The 16169-nt window shown below is 46.9% G+C and overlaps 1 protein-coding gene across 1 annotated transcript in view; it reads right to left on the bottom strand.

Moving 5' to 3' along the window:
• LOC142304356 (complement C3-like) overlaps nt 1–16169 on the bottom strand; it is a 122260-nt gene that overhangs the window by 58333 nt on the left and 47758 nt on the right. Inside the window, exons 14-17 of the mRNA XM_075346660.1 lie at nt 14240–14401; nt 13940–14069; nt 8725–8790; nt 5854–6060 (exon numbers count right to left, since the gene is read on the bottom strand). Coding sequence (XP_075202775.1) covers nt 5854–6060; nt 8725–8790; nt 13940–14069; nt 14240–14401 — 565 coding nt within the window. The remainder of the gene's footprint in view (nt 1–5853; nt 6061–8724; nt 8791–13939; nt 14070–14239; nt 14402–16169) is intronic.

Below are 16169 nucleotides of genomic sequence, written 5' to 3'. Positions count from 1 at the left end.
TTTAGTAGTCTCCAGTGCTTTCTCTCAAACCATTTTCTAGTGCTTTTTGAAGTGTGTTTTGGGTCATTGTCCTGCTGGAAGACCCATGACCTCTGAGGGAGACCCAGCTTTCTCACACTGGGCCCTACATTATGCTGCAAAATTTGTTGGTAGTCTTCAGACTTCATAATGCCATGCACACGGTCAAGCAGTCCAGTGCCAGAGGCAGCAAAGCAACCCCAAAACATCAGGGAACCTCAGCCATGTTTGACTGTAGGGACCGTGTTCTTTTCTTTGAATGCCTTTTTTTTTTTCCTGTAAACTCTATGTTGATGGCTTTTCCCAAAAAGCTCTACTTTTGTCTCATCTGACCAGAGAACATTCTTCCAAAACGTTTTAGGCTTTCTCAGGTAAGTTTTGGCAAACTCCAGCCTGGCTTTTTTATGTCTCGGGGTAAGAAGTGGGGTCTTCCTGGGTATCCTACCATACAGTCCCTTTTCAGTCAGACGCCGACGGATAGTACGGGTTGACACTGTTGTACCCTCGGACTGCAGGGCAGCTGGAACTTGTTTGGATGTTAGTCGAGGTTCTTTATCCACCATCCGCACAATCTTGTGTTGAAATCTCTCGTCAATTTTTCCTTTCCTTCCACATCTAGGGAGGTTAGCCACAGTGCCATGGGCTTTACACTGCTTGATGACACTGCGCACCGTAGACACAGGAACTTTCAGGTCTTTGGAGATGGACTTGTAGCCTTGAGATTGCTCATGCTTCCTCACAATTTGGATTCTCAAGTCCTCAGACAGTTCTTTGGTCTTCTTTCTTTTCTCCATGCTCAATGTGGTGCACACAAGGACACAGGACAGAGGTGGAGTCAACTTTAATCCATGTCAACTGCTGCAAGTGTGATTTATTATTGCCAGCACCTGTTAGGTGCCACAGGTAAGTTACAGGGGCTGTTAATTACACAAATTAGAGAAGCATCACATGATTTTTCAAACAGTGACAATACTTTTGTCCACCCCCTTTTTTATGTTTGATGTGGAATTATATCCAATTTGGCTTTACGACAATTTTTTTTTTTTTCATTGAAGACAAATTAAATGAAGATAATACCAAAGAATTTGTGATTGCAATCATTTTCAAGAAGAAACTGAGATTCTCTGACAGAATTGCAGGGGTGCCAATACTTTTGGCCAGCATTGTATTAAGGAACTAATGGAGCTCAGCACCCTCTGCTACTGACCCCATCACCCATATCACCGATGGAGGCTGTACGAGTTGTAGATGTCTTATGACCTGAACTTGATGGTTTGCACTTGTTCTTGTACAGCATGACTGATTTTATTGTGTGTAGTGGATGAATGGGTTTCCAAAAACATTACTTGGCTACATATGAACCTGGCACCAATATATGAACACCTGATATAGAGGCATTTGTTGTAAACTCTGTTGGGGACAAGGAAAATGTAGAATTACACCATAAGGCTGAAAGCCATAAGACCATCTATGTCAACCTATGGTTTCATAGTGTTTAAGGTTGAAGGTTAATTCATCGAGTTCAATCCATGACTTAACCTAACATGTTGTAATAGAGGAAGGCAAAAAAAACCATGGGACAGACAGTAAGCTTCATATTAGGGGAAAAATTCCTTTCTGACTCCACATATGGCAATTAGACGAGTTCCCTGGATCACAGAATCTAGTGCACATGATCAGTGATATTATATTTTTCAAGAAAAGCATCCAGGTCCACCCATACACCCAAGTGTTTTTCAGTGACAGTTTTACCCAGTGTTTTATAAATTAGCACTTAGTTATACATTTTATTCCCTCTGCCCAAGTGCATGACCTTACATTTATCCACGTTAAACTTCAATTGCCATTTCTCAGCCCAAGCTTCCAGCCTACACTAATTCCTCTGCAATATTAAATTATCCTCCTCTGTATTGAGTACCCTGCAGAGTTTAGTATCAACTGCAAATATTGAAATTCTACTCTCAATGCCCTCTACAATATGCTTAAAAGAAGAGGGCCCAATACTGACCCCTGTGGTACCCTACTAATAACTGTAACCCAATCCAAGTATGTTACATTAATAACCACTCTTTGTTTCCTATTACTGAGCCAGTTCTTAGGCCAGTTACACGTATTTTCCCCTTATTCTCATTAATCTCATTTTATGTATCAATCAACCTTTCGTGTGGCACTGTTTCAAACGCCTTTGAAAAATCCATGTAGACAACATCCACTGCATTCCCCTGGTCCTCCTCATAGAAGCTGATCAGATTAGTTTGACAGGACAAACTTACTGCAGTTTTGATACAGAAGATGCCAAAAATACCCTAGAAGCCATAAATAATTTTCTTTTTTGGCACAATGCAGCAATAGGAATATATCATACGAATAATAATCTTCTAATTAGCGCTGATAGCCTACAATATTGTGTCACATCTGGATCAAGACTGGTGGAGACCTTATTTTGCCACTCACTGGTGTTATGGCACAAAGTGTATACCCTTAACATCCCCATCAGAGCCCGCTCCTGTGACTTCTGCTTCGATCACCAGGTGGCGCCGTGTTCCCGCTGTGGATAGTGCTGGAGAGGAGTCGGTGCCTGTGGCTCTGGTGGGCGCAGGCTCTGCTCATCCACTGGGCTGGGTTTCACTAGGAACTGCAGTACCACTGGCTGACTGTAGGAGGCGTCTGTCTTCCAGATGAAGTTACCACCATTCAGCTACAGCCAATGGGAAGACATCACACCCTTCTAATTCCCCCTCCTGTCTGCTGGTCACTGCCAGAGATAGTTCTGAATTCCTGATCCCCACTCTGTTCTGTATTGTGATTCTAGTATTTTGACCTCTGCCTGTTCTCTGACTACCCTCCTGCCTGTTTGTACCTCACTACCTGATCCGGATTTGACCTCTGCTTTGTTTTATGATTACGTCCTTTTCTGCCTGATTTTGTCCGTGTTCTACATTTCCTGGTTTGACCCTGCCTGACTACTACTTTCATCAGACCGCAGCCTACCACAGGTCTCCGGGGCCCTGTGTAATTCCAAATCCCTGTATAGGGGTTAAAGCAGGGGTGGGGAACCTCCGGCCCGCGGGCCATATACAGCCCGTGACGACTTTTTATGCGGCCCCCAGGCACATTCCCAGGGACCGCTGTGCTCTGGCAGCAGCCGCGCTTTTCCCGGCTGCCGGCCCTTTAAATCTCACTGCCTGATGCCTTGAGGGTAGATGCTAGAATGTACGGGCTCTATCCAGATCCTGACTTCCAGGACCTGACTGCAGCCCATACATTCTAGGCTTAACCCCGGCCTGTGCTAGTCTGCTCTGGTGGGCGGGGTAAGCAGCACGCTGCGATATGTCACAGAAGAGCTGCAGCAGATTTACCAGCCTCCCGGACCTGCTGTGCGTGTGACTCCTCCTCCCCCTCACTGTGAGTACGCAACCCATCGCTAACACCCCCCCCCGCTAAGTGCTGTGTACTCCCTCGTGCTGTGTGTACCCCTCAATGCTGTGTACCCCTAATGCTGTGTGTACCCCCCAGTGCTGTGTACCCCCTCGTGCTGTGTACCCCCTCGTGCTGTGTGTACCTCCCAGTGCTGTGTACCCCCTCGTGCTGTGTGTACCTCCCAGTGCTGTGTACCCCCTAATGCTGTGTGTATCCCCTAATGCTGTGTGTACCCCCCAGTGCTGTGTGTACCCCCAGTGCTGTGTGTACCCCCAGTGCTGTGTGTACCCCCTAATGCTGTGTGTACCCCCTAATGCTGTGTGTACCCCCTAATGCAGTGTGCACCCCCTAATGCAGTGTGTACCCCCTAATGTTGAGTACACCCCTAGTACAGTGTGTACCCCCTAGTACTGTGTGTGCTCCCCTAGTGCTGTCTGTACCCCTTGGGTGATGTCTATGCCCCCCCAGTGCTGTCCGCACAACCTAATGCTGTCCATGCTGCCACCAGTGCTGTCCATGCCACGGTCAGTGCTGTCTGTGCCCCCTTATGCTGTCCGTGCTCCCCAGTGCTGTGTGCCACCCCTCAGTACTATGTACCCCCCAGTGCTCTGAACTTGCTACTGCTGTCTGTACCCTCCCACTGCTTTCTATGCCCCCCAGTCTGTGCCCTCCTGTTGATGTCTATGCTCCCCCAGACTTCTCTGTGTCTCCCTAGTGATGCCACCTAGTGCTGTCTGTGCTGCCACCTAATGCTGTTTGTGCTGCCTGTGCTGCCACCTAGTGCAGTCTGTGCTGCCACCTAGTGCAGTCCGTGCTGCCACCTAGTGCAGTCCGTGCTGCCACCTAGTGCAGTCCGTGCTGCCACCTAGTGCAGTCCGTGCTGCCACCTAGTGCAGTCCGTGCTGCCACCTAGTGCAGTCCGTGCTGCCACCTAGTGCAGTCCGTGCTGCCACCTAGTGCAGTCCGTGCTGCCACCTAGTGTAGTCCGTGCTGCCACCTAGTGTAGTCCGTGCTGCCACCTAGTGTAGTCCGTGCAGCCACCTAGTGTAGTCCGTGCAGCCACCTAGTGCTGTCTGTGCCACAGCCAAGGCTGTCCATGCCCCCCTACTGATGTATATGCCCCAGCCCCCTCCTGTGATGTATATGCCCCAGCCCCTCCTGTGAGTATATGCCCCCAGCATCTCCAGACCGAGACAAACCTGGAAAAGCAGCTGTGAGAAACAAGTTGATCAATATCACCGAACATCACAGTCACACCAAACAGAAGCAGCTCCTGCCTCCACAGTAGGGGTGAGTTAATTAATCGTTTGACCAAATATAGCTGGGTTATTTTTCAAGTTGATAATGTTGTGCGGCCCCCAAAGGTTAGTAGGAAATTCCAAATGGCCCCCGGCAGTAAAAAGGTTCCCCACCCCTGGGTTAAAGGGTTTCAGTGTTTTCGGGGTCCTGCTTTGAGAGCGACTTTCCTCTAGCCCATCTGTTATAGCCAGTCTTAGGGGTACTTTGCACGTTGCGACATTGCAAGCCGATGCTGCGATGCCAAGCGCGATAGTCCCCGCCCCTGTCGCAGCTGTGATATCATTGTGATAGCTGCCGTAGCAAATACTATCGTTACAGCTGCTTCACATGCACTCACCTGCCGTGCGACGTCGCTCTAGCCGGCGACCCGCCTCCTAATTAAGGGGGCGGGTCGTGCGGCGTCATAGCGACGTCACATGGCAGGTGGCCAATAAAAGCGGAGGGGCGGAGATGAGCGGGACGTAAACATCCCGCCCACCTCCTTCCTTCCGCATAGCCGACGGGAGCTGCGGTGACGCAGGTAGGAGATGTTCCTCGCTCCTGCGACTTCACACACAGCGATGTGCGCTGCCGCAGGAACGAGGAACAACATCGGACCGTCATGTCAGCGTAATTATGGAATTCGCCGACGCTACACCGATGATACGATTACGACGCTATTGCGCTCGTTAATCGTATCATCTAGGATTTACACACTACGATGTCGAGAGCGACGCCGGAAGTGCGTCACTTTTGACATGACCCCACCGACATCGCACCTGCGATGTCGTAGTGTGCAAAGCCTGCCTTAGTCTGTGGTTCCAGGCAGACGTTACAAAACCCTGCGTTCATCCTCGAGTAACAGGATGAGCAAAACGCTAAGTCTCCCACAACATGATGTCCAGTACTAATGTTCCTTATTCCGACCAAACCAAGAAGCCCATGTCTTAACCCGTTACCTGCTCTAACCTCTGCCTCCCAAAAGTGCCACCACCGTAGAGCCAAAATTAACAGTGGAAAGTCCACAGGAATTAAACAGAAATTGGCAATGCAAGTGCCCAAGTAGTGCCATTCCCGTGCTGGTGGATTCTTAAACACAAGAGTAGAGCGAATTGATTTGCAGCTCGTCATACTTACCAATGGACATCTGATGAAGTTTCTTCCTTTTTATTTTTATGGCTACTTCGGGCTCAAAAATGAGTTTACAGCATTCCAGGAAGATATTGGCACATTCTCCGATCTCTAAGATGAATTCAGAACGCTTCTGGCACGTGTAGCCCATGGGGTTTTCCATCATCCCGTCCTCACAGCACTTCCGCAGGCGCGGATCCGTATACTCCCGTGCTGTTGACCGAAAGACAGGACATGATTACAATTTATTTCATATTACCAATGACTTGTCACCAGCGGTGTTTACATCAAAGAGCAGGAATGGAGAACGAAGGAAGCTAAACGCCACATAAAGAGACGCCATCATCATGAAGTGGGGAGCCATCAAGTAAAGCCTGGCAATGTACTGGGCTACTATAGGGTCTCTAGAAAGTGGTGGCTCATTTTAGATGATTTTCTCCTCACTTTTATGGATGCTGAGAACCTTCTCAGAGACATGGTCTTCACAGATGTGCTGAGATAGGATGTCAAATAATTATGAGTTTGATGGTGTTAATCAGCTGCTGGAAAAGACCTAATTGCTATTAGCTCTGGACTGTCACCATGTCTAACACTTGTTATCCTCATGTAGTTGTCAGGCGTGTCGATTTGAACCCTTGAGTCTGTGCTTTGTGGTGGGCTACCCTGTCCACTGTATTACAGCAGATACATCTTTTCTTCAAGTGTAACAAGAGTATTCACTTACTCATTTCTCTGCCAAATCACCTTTTGGGTGCCGCTTTAAATACTTTCCCTCTGCTGATATTCCTGCTGATATTGTCACAGGTGTGTCACAGTTAAGAGACAGTCCTGTAGTGTCCAGCTGTAGAAGGTTGCAGCGTTTGGCTGCACAACTGCTCTCTGCCCTTCCATTCTTCCTGCAGTGGTGTAAATGGTATCCTATGTATTTTCTCTACCTGCAGTTAATCCCTTTCCTTTTAGGATCCTGCAGATATCCTCACCTTTTAGCTACTAATCATCACTTCCCCTTGTATCCTTAAATACCCACATTTCCTCTTGGTGTTTGCTGGTGATAGAGTCATATTCTTATACAGGCTTTGGATGCAAGCAGTCGGCTTGTATTCATGTGAAGAAACAGAAACATTGCTGCTGTTCCTCCTCCTGAGTGTTCTCACAGATAAGTTATTTGTTTACTTCTCCGTTTGTGCTCTCTGTGTCTTTAGAGCTTAGTGGGGATGACTAAAGGGGGCTTTACACGCTGCAATATCGTTAATGAATTACGTCGGGGTCACGGTGTTTGTGACGCACATCCGGCGTCATTAACGATATCGCAGTGTGTGACACTTATGAACGACCTTAAACGATCGCAAAAGCGGTCAAAATCGTTTTCTGCGGAGAGGTTGTCCTGAAACAAAAAATCGTTTTCAGCTTATTAGCGATGTTGTTCCTCGTTCCTGTGGCACCACACATCGCTATGTGTGAAACCGCAGGAGCGACGAACATCTCCTTACCTGCCTCCTCCGGCAATATGGAAGGAAGGAGGTGGACGGGATGTTACGTCCCGCTCATCTCCGCCCCTCCGCTTCTATTGGATGCCTGCTGTGTGACGTCGCTGTGACGCCGCACGAACCACCCCCTTAGAAAGGAGGCGGTTCGCCGGTCAGAGCGACGTTGCAGGGCAGGGAAGTCCGTCTGACGGGGGTAAGTGAGGTTGTGCGGCACGGGCAGCGATTTGCCCATGTCGCACATCCGACGGGGGCGGGTACGATCGCTTGCGATCTCGCTAGCGAGATTGCAGCATGTAAAATCCACTTAAGTGCTCATCCCATCCATTCCTTACCTAGGGCCCAATTCAGTGTCAATCACAGCCAGGTATCCTGCTCCATAGGTGTGGAACCTATCTAGTGGTGGTGGTGAGGGAAGCCAGGGGCCAGTGGGAGGTTTGGTCAGAGGTCACCATCTCACCATTCCCTAGACACAGGGTTTCCCTTCCCTTCGCCGTATGAGTGGTACTTCTCCATACCTAACATGACAGATATTCTCATTTTGATGCCCAGCCATTCTGCTGTGTGTTTATGCCAGTCAGTGAAAGACCAGCTAGGGATCATTTCTCTGCTGTTTATGTTCTTTACCGTTCATCTACCATCTAATTGTTGGTAGAAAGTGGGCGGCATATTCTTTAGCAGTATATGCCTTTTCTTGTATTTCATTGTTTGTCTTACTCCCTCTATATCAGCACACCTTTCCTTCATTGACTAAATTGCACTTTGCCCTTCGGTTCTTTAGGAGGAACGTGAAGCGTTTGATGGCCGATCAGGCAGATTAGGTCCGAGCTGCTATAATTTACCGTAGTCTGTTGTCAGGGCTATCCCAGCTCACGCAAAAACCATTAGGGATTGCGGGAGGAGGATCTCTAGTCCGTACAGGGACCGGCAGGGTCAGCTGAAGTTTTTAGTGTGTTGCCTTTTTCCTGTATGAGTTGCTAAACAGACTAGAGTTGAGCGGACTGCCAATAATCCAGGTCCGGCGGATCCATAGCGGGTTTGCAAAGAAGTCCGGATCCGATCCGGAATCTGGACCCATGCATGTTAATGGGGAGCGGATCCGGGACACGAGAGAGAGAGGGAGGAGAGAGAGAGAGAGAGAAGAGAGAGAGAGATTGTCGAATCCGGATCGTGCAGCCGGAATCCCGGGTCCAGGTCTGACCCGGATCGGACGCTGAAACCGCGCGGATCCGGACTTTTACAGTTCGGGGCCGCTCAACACTAAAACAGACCATAAAAGTAGTATAGAACACATCAGAGATTTTCTGTGTCCTCTACTGTACAAAAATAATAAAGAATTTTTATGGAGAAGACCAAGAGACCATGACTACGACTACACCGAAGAACACTGTACCTTTCTCTGCTTTTTTTTCTGAGAGCGGAGATCGTCTTCTTCTCTTGCGTTCTTCACAGTTCAGTTCTGTAGATACAAATAATAGTCATAAATGGACAGAAAAAAAGGGTCACCGCCAACAAGACAAGCAAATATTACTATATATTGGTGGCATATGCATTAGATGTAAGTTGGAGGCGGCCCTGGCCAGTCATTTATCTAACATGTCAGGATGTACTCCGGTTCACCGTGAGGAGCATCAGGAGCATGTGCAACACACACTTCAAGTTCTTCGTGACAAGCATTTACCTGCCAAACTAGAGAAGTGTTAATATGAGGTTCCACAGATTCACTTTTTGGGTCATTTGGTTTCTGGTAAAGGTTTTCAGATGGATCCTGTTGAGGCACAAGCCATTTTTGATTGGGTATAACCTACTAATCTTAAAGCTTTGCAGAGCTTTTTAGGTTTCGTTAATTATTATTGCAAGTTCATTAAGGTCTTCTCAGTTATAGTCAAACTTCTTACTGATATGACCAGAAGGGGACTGAATTTTCCTCTTGGTCAACTGAGGCTGTTGATGCCTTTGTGGCTCTCGAAACAAGGCCCCTGTTCTCAGTCTACCCAATGTTGATTTGCCCGTTGTGGCTGAGGTAGGCGCCTCTTCTGTGGGGATGAGTGCCGTTCTCAGAATAAGGACGGTTACCTCTATCCTTGCAGTTTTTTTTCTCAGAAATTCTCAGAACTATTATAAAGGCGATCGGGAACTTTTGGCTGTTAAGAGAGCTTCCGAGGAATGATGGCATTGGTTGGAGGGCGCTAGGCATAAAGTCACTGTCTTTACTGATCACAAAAATTTATTGTATGTTGATGCTGCTGAATGTATGAATACTAGACAGGCCCAGTGGGCCCTATTTTTTGCTTCGTTTGATCCTGCTGTGACATACTGTATCTCCCTGGTACCAAAAATATTAAAGCTGATGCTTTGTCACACAGTTTTGTTCTGGAGTTAAGGGACAAAAAGCCAGTCAAAATTCTTAGTGAAGGGGTGGTAAGGGGTGCTTGAGGATTGATTCCAGACAGCACATTTTGGAAGCTCAGGTTGATGTACCAAAGGGCTTACTACCTGGCAACCTGTTTGTGCCGTCCTCGCTTCGTACTGACCTTTTTAACAGAGTGTATAACTCTGTGTTGGCTCGACATCCTGGTTCAACTGCTACCTGGAGAACTCTTTCCAGGTCCTTTTCGTGGTAGAGTGCTCAAAAGGATGTTGATGAGGATGTTCGTAGGTGCAAAGTTTGTGCCAGGTCTAAAGCCTCTCGTCAGGCCCCGAGAGGGTTTCTTTTGCCTAACAAGATTCCGTCTCAACCTTGAACTTATTTGTCAATGGATTTCCTCACGGATGTACCTAATTCTGGTAGTAGTACAGTAGTATGGGTGGTGGTGGTGGACTGATTCAGCAAGATTGTTCATTTGGTTCTTCTACCAAAATTGCATACGGCTAAGAGTTTAGCTACAATGTTTATTTTTCCTGTTAAGTTACATGGGGTTCCTAAAAATATCATTTCTGATAGAGGGGTTCAGGTCATGGTTAGCTTTTGGACAAGGTTAGGAATTAAACTTTGCTTCTCTTCAAGTTTTCAACCTGAGACTAATGGTCAGACGGAGATAGTGAACCAAGATTTAGAATATTGAAGATATTTTGTTTCATCTAATCTAGAGGACTGGGTGGATTTTCTTCCTCTGGCTGAATTCGCTCTCAATAACCTCATCTCTACTGCTACCTTGCCTTTTTCTATTGTGCAGGTTATCCATTATTTGGAAATTTCTAGGGTTTGAAGCCTTCTGACCCAGAGGAGGAAACACTTTCTTCTTGTTTGATTAAGGTCTGGAGGGAAGTTGTAAATGAACTTTTGATATCTAGTGATTGGATTAAGAGAACTGTGACCTGCAGATGTAGGAGTGCCCCTGTCTTTAAGGTAGGAGATTTTGTTTGGTGTTCCTCAAGAGGTTCCATCAATGAAATTTGGTCCTACATTTTTTGGTTCGTATAAAGGCCCCTTTACACTAAACAACTTACCAGCGATCCCAACAACGATACAACCTGATAGGGATCGCTGGTAAGTTGCTAGGAGGTTGCTAGTGAGAGGTCACACAGTCAGACGCTGCAGCGATCCCACCAGCAACCTGACCTGGCAGGGATCGCTGGAGCATCGCTACACGGGTTGCTGGTGAGCTGTCACCAGCAACCAGTGACCAGCCCCCCAGCCAGCAGCGACGCACTGAAGCGATGCTGCGCTTGGTAACTAAGGTAAATATTGGGTAACCAACCCGATATTTACCTTGGTTACCAGCGCACGCAGCTACACGTGCAGAGAGCAGGGAGCAGCGCACACTGCTTAGCGCTGGCTCCCTGCTCTCCTAGCTACAGCACACATCGGGTTAATTACCCGATGTGTGCTGTAGCTACACGTGCAGAGAGCAGGGAGCCGCACATAATGCTTAGCGCTGGCTCCCTGCTCTCCTAGCTACAGTACACATCGGGTTAATTACCCGATGTGTGCTGTAGCTACATGTGCACAGAGCAGGGAGCAGCGCACACCGCTTAGCGCTGACTCCCTGCTCTCCTAGTTACAGCACACATGGGGTTAATTAGCCGATGTGTACTCTGCTACACGTGCAAGGAGCAGGAGCCGGCACTGACAGTGAGAGCGGCGGAGGCTGGTAACAAAGGTAAATATCGGGTAACCAAGGACAGGGCTTCTTGGTTACCCGATGTTTACCGTGGTTACCAGCCTCCGCAGAAGCCGGCTCCTGCTGCCTGCACATTTAAGTCCCCTTTACACACTGAGACTTTCTAGCGATCATGCTGCACAGCGGGAAACAAAGGACCTAGGAATGGTCCTGAACAATTTGTAGCGATCAGCAACCTCACAGCAGGGGCCAGGTCGCTGATGTGTTTCACACACTGCAATGTCGCTGGGGAGGTCGCTGTAACGTCACAAAACCGGTGACGTTACAGCGATGTCGTTTGCGATGTTGCAGTGTGTAAAGCCACCTTAAGGTAATTAAAATAGTTAATCTTGTGTCGGTCAAGCTACAACTCCCGGTGCCATGGTGGATGACTAATTCTTTCCATTGCTCTCATCTTAAAAGGTTTGAGGGCACACTGGGTCCTTGTGACATTATTGAGGTAGACTTGAAGGAGTACAAGGTGGAACGAGCTTTGGATTTCAGATGTGTCAGACGTCAACTACAGTATCATTACATGGAAAGGCTTTGGTCCAGAGGATAATTTCTGGGTTGATGTGCAGGATTTGCATATGGATCAACTTGTGAGAGAATTCTGTCAGCAAAGGATCCGGTGGCCCCTTGTAGAATGGTGAGGATTGTTATGCGCTTTATGGTCAACTTATCTGTCAACTGAGCCACAGTGGCTACATCTTTTTTCTGGGTGTTTATTAATTGTTATTCTTGCTTTGGTCTTTTAGGATGACAGGTGTTTTGACTTACTTTTCTGTCCAGTCACCTTTCGGGTGTGGCTATAAATATTCCTCCTGCTGGTGAAAATTTCATTTGGAAGTCAATCCATACTGCCTTTGTTTTATGCCAGTCATCAAAAGACCAGCTAAGGGTTTATCTCTCTGCTGTTTATGCCTTTTACCCTGCACCCATCTTCTGTTGCTTAGTAGGAAGTAGACGGCATACTCTCTTGCAGTATTTACCTTATCCTTTCTTTTGTATTTTGTGGTTTGTTGTTACTCTCTTCTGGGACATCTTTTATTTCAGTACTACTTGCTCTTCCCTTTCGGTTCCTTGGGAGGAATGTCAAGCACTCGATGGCTGCTCAGGTAGTCTAGGTTCGCGTTGCCACTGTTGGGTCTGAGGTTAGGGTTAGAGATGAGTGAACCAGTGGAACCTTATTCTTTCTTTTGAATTTTGTGGTTTGTTGTTCCTCTCTTCTGGGAACTCTTTTTATTTAAATACTTCTTGATTTGCCTTCCGGTTCCATAGGAGGAATGTGAAGCACTCGATGGCCGTTCAGGCAGTCTAGGTCCAAGTTGCCATCGTTTGGGCTGTGGTTAGGGCGAGAGATGAGTGAACCCGTGGAAGTTCAGTGGGCTCAGCCGGACTTTAGATACAGTTTGGGTTGGGACCTGGATTTGACCTGAACCCCAATGGAAGTCGCTCTCCACCAATATGCAAGCAGCAAGATCACTTTTGGGGGGAAAGGGCAAGATTTCTCTTTTTTTTATTTTTGGATGCACACATCTGATCACACTGTTGTTACCCCCAGTGAGTGCCTTTCAAACACTGCAAGTGGCTCGCACTGACCTGAACACCGAGTGTACCCGAGCACAGCGATGTGGTTTGCTTACGTAAAGCACCTGAATTCCGAATCTGAACCTCGGGTTCATTCATCTCTAGTTCGGACTAGTGTAAAAGTCCAGATCCGCGTGGTTTCAGCATCCGATCCGGGTCCGACCTGGACCCGGGAATCCGGCTGCACGATCCGCATTCGTCAAGTTTTTTTTTTCTCTCTCTCTTTTTTTCTCTCTCTCTTTTTTTCTCTCTCTCTCTCTTCTCTCTCTCCTCTCTCTCCTCTCTCTCTCTCCTCTTTCTCTCTCCTTTCTCTCTCTCCTCTCTCTCTCCTTTCTCTCTCTCTTTTTTTCTCTCTCTCTCTCTCCCTTCTCTCTCTCCTCTCTCTCTCCTCTTTCTCTCTCCTCTCTCTCCTTTCTCTCTCTCCTCTCTCTCTCTCTCTCTCGTCCCGGAGCCACTCCCCATTGACCTACATGGTCCGGATTCCGGATCGGCTCCAGACTTCTTTGGCAACCCGCAACGAATCCGCCGACCCAGATTATTAGCAGTTCGCTCAACTCTAGTTAGGACCATTTTAGTCCACGCAGGAACCACTAAAGACTACTAGGCCCGAATCTCTAGACTGTACAGGAACCGGCTGGTCAGTTACAGTATTTTCAGTGTTTCACCAATTTATCCTGCATGGGTTTACAACACAACATTACCAAAATCTGATTTTATTGAAGTAAAGGGTAGAGGATCATTTTGGTTGCTGTCAGGTTTTGTCCCCTGGTATCATTTTGGTGTGATACTCAACTCTGATATCATGGCTAAGTACTGTGCCAGTGGGAGAGATGGGTGACAGAAAATCTGATATGTTGTGTTATACATGGAGTATCCTGTGCCGTCCCGGCAATAGACATCACTATCAAGCCTCACCTAATCGTGTTGCGCTTGAAAGACCCATATTGGATTCCACTGAGAGACCGGCATCTGTAAACACCCCTGCATTGTTTAAACCGCCACCTGGGGTACATCCAAGGTCACTTTTCTCCACCTCTTCCCAAACCTTCCAAGAAACATAAAATAAAGGATTACATCTTCTCTAAGTAAAAATTTTCACCCTGATTCTTTGTGGCAACCAATATGGCAGCCATGACATTATCCATGGACAATGGTAAACAATTTCCCCTAATATGCACATTTTTGAATGCCCAATTACTAAATGTGTGTTCTGACCTTGTCCTGAGTCATCCTATTCTTCTTATTCAGAACAAACACAGCTTTGTCCACAGCCACCAGCCCGACACTGGCACCGGGTTCACCTGTTATCTTCATTGGCACAAATGTCCCAGGTTGAGGGTCTAAGACTGGTCTGCTCGGGTCCGGAGAAAACTCAAGCTGCAAGAAAGAACCAGAGAAACCTTTCATGGAAAAGACAAGATCAAAATCCACATTATCCAAGAAGACATTGAGTACCAAAATCTACCCATCTCTAAGGGCGAAGTCTACAGGCAAACCGTGCCATTGCTATGGTGCCCTTGGAGAAAGGAGACAGTCCAAGGTGGGTTGTGTTAGGTTGGATGGAGAACATATACAGGACTCTCCTCTACAGAAGAACCAAGAGTCATAAAAGGGTTTTTGCTCCCCCATCTGGTAGCAGCATAATGTAGAGACAGAGACCCTGATTCCAGCCATATGTCACTTACTGAGTGGTTTGCTCTCATTTTGATAAAATCAATGTTTTCTCTGCTGCAGATCTAGCAGTTACACAGAGCTGCAGCATGCCAAGTAGTCCACTAATGATAATCTACTGCTGATTAAACTGTGATTTTATTAAAACTATATTAAGCATCCCAGTAAGTGACATATCGTTGAAATCAGGGTCTCTGCCCTTACATTATGCTGCTCTCAGATTAGGCAGCAAAAACCTTGTGACAGATTCCCTTTAAGACTAAAACAATATGAAGTCTGTTCTGTCCTGAATTGCACATTCTGGAACCATAATAATCCAGCTTGATTTTTAGATGTCCAAATTTCAAACTGGATGTCATGTTCCTTCTTCATTCTCACATCTTGTCTTCTGTCTTGTCCCTTCTCCCATCTTTTCTTTCCTCTTCTCCCATCTTATCTCTTCCCTCATCTTTTACTGTCTCATCTAGTCCCTTCTCCCATCTTATCTTGTTTCTCCTCCCATCCTGTTTTCATCTTGCTTATCTTGTCCCATCTTGTCTTGTCCCATCTTCCAACTTGTCTTGTCTTGTCTTGTCGCTTCTCCCATCTTCTTTTGTTCCATCTCCAATCTTGTCCCATCTTGTTTTCTCCTGTCTTTTCCCTTCTCCCATCTGGTCTTGTCCCATCTCACATCTTGTCTCATCTTGTCTTCTCCTTTCTCGTCCCTTCTCCCTTCGTGTCTTCTCCTGTCTTGTCCCATCTTGTTTTATCTTGTCTGCGATCTTGTCTTATCGCCCATCTTGTCTCTTGTCTTGTCCTTTTTACTTTTTCATGCCCCTTCTCTGTTTTATCTTGTCCTATATCCCATCTGGTCTTCTCCTGTTTTGTCCCATCTCTCATCTTGTCTTCTCTGTCTTGTCCCATCTCTCATCTTGTCTTCCCGTCTTTTACCATCTCCCTTTTGTCTTCTTCCATCTTCTCCCATCTTGTATTGTCATGTCTTGTCCCTTCTCCATGTCATGTCTTGTCCTGTCTGCAATTTTGCCTTATCCCTTCATTTGTCTTGTCCGGTCTTCTCTTTTGTCCATTATCCCATCTTGTCCCTTCTCCATTTCATGCCTTGTCATTTTTCCCATCTTGTCATTTCCTGTTTTCTCCTGTCTCCATTTCATGTCTTGTCCCATCTCCATGTTATGTCTGTTCCTATATCCCATCTTGTCCCATCTCATATCTTTTCTTCTCGTGTCTTGACCAATCTCCCATCTTGTATTCTCCAGTCTTGTCCATTCTTGTCTTGTCCCATATTGTCACTTCTCCATGTTTTGTTGTGTCCTGTTTTGTCCTTTTTCCCCATCTTGTCCCTTCTCCCACCTTGTCTTGTCTCTTCTCCATGTCATATCTTGTCCTGTCTGCAATATTGCCTTTTCCCTTCATTTGTCTTGTCGTATCTTCTCCTGTGTTGTCCCTTCTCCCATTTTTGTCCTGGCAGATCTTG

This window comes from Anomaloglossus baeobatrachus, chromosome 4, assembly GCF_048569485.1.
Source record: "Anomaloglossus baeobatrachus isolate aAnoBae1 chromosome 4, aAnoBae1.hap1, whole genome shotgun sequence".
In the NCBI taxonomy this organism is placed as follows: domain Eukaryota; kingdom Metazoa; phylum Chordata; class Amphibia; order Anura; family Aromobatidae; genus Anomaloglossus; species Anomaloglossus baeobatrachus.
The sequence above is the reverse complement of the archived record's forward strand: the minus strand, read 5'-3'. Positions and strand labels throughout refer to the sequence as shown.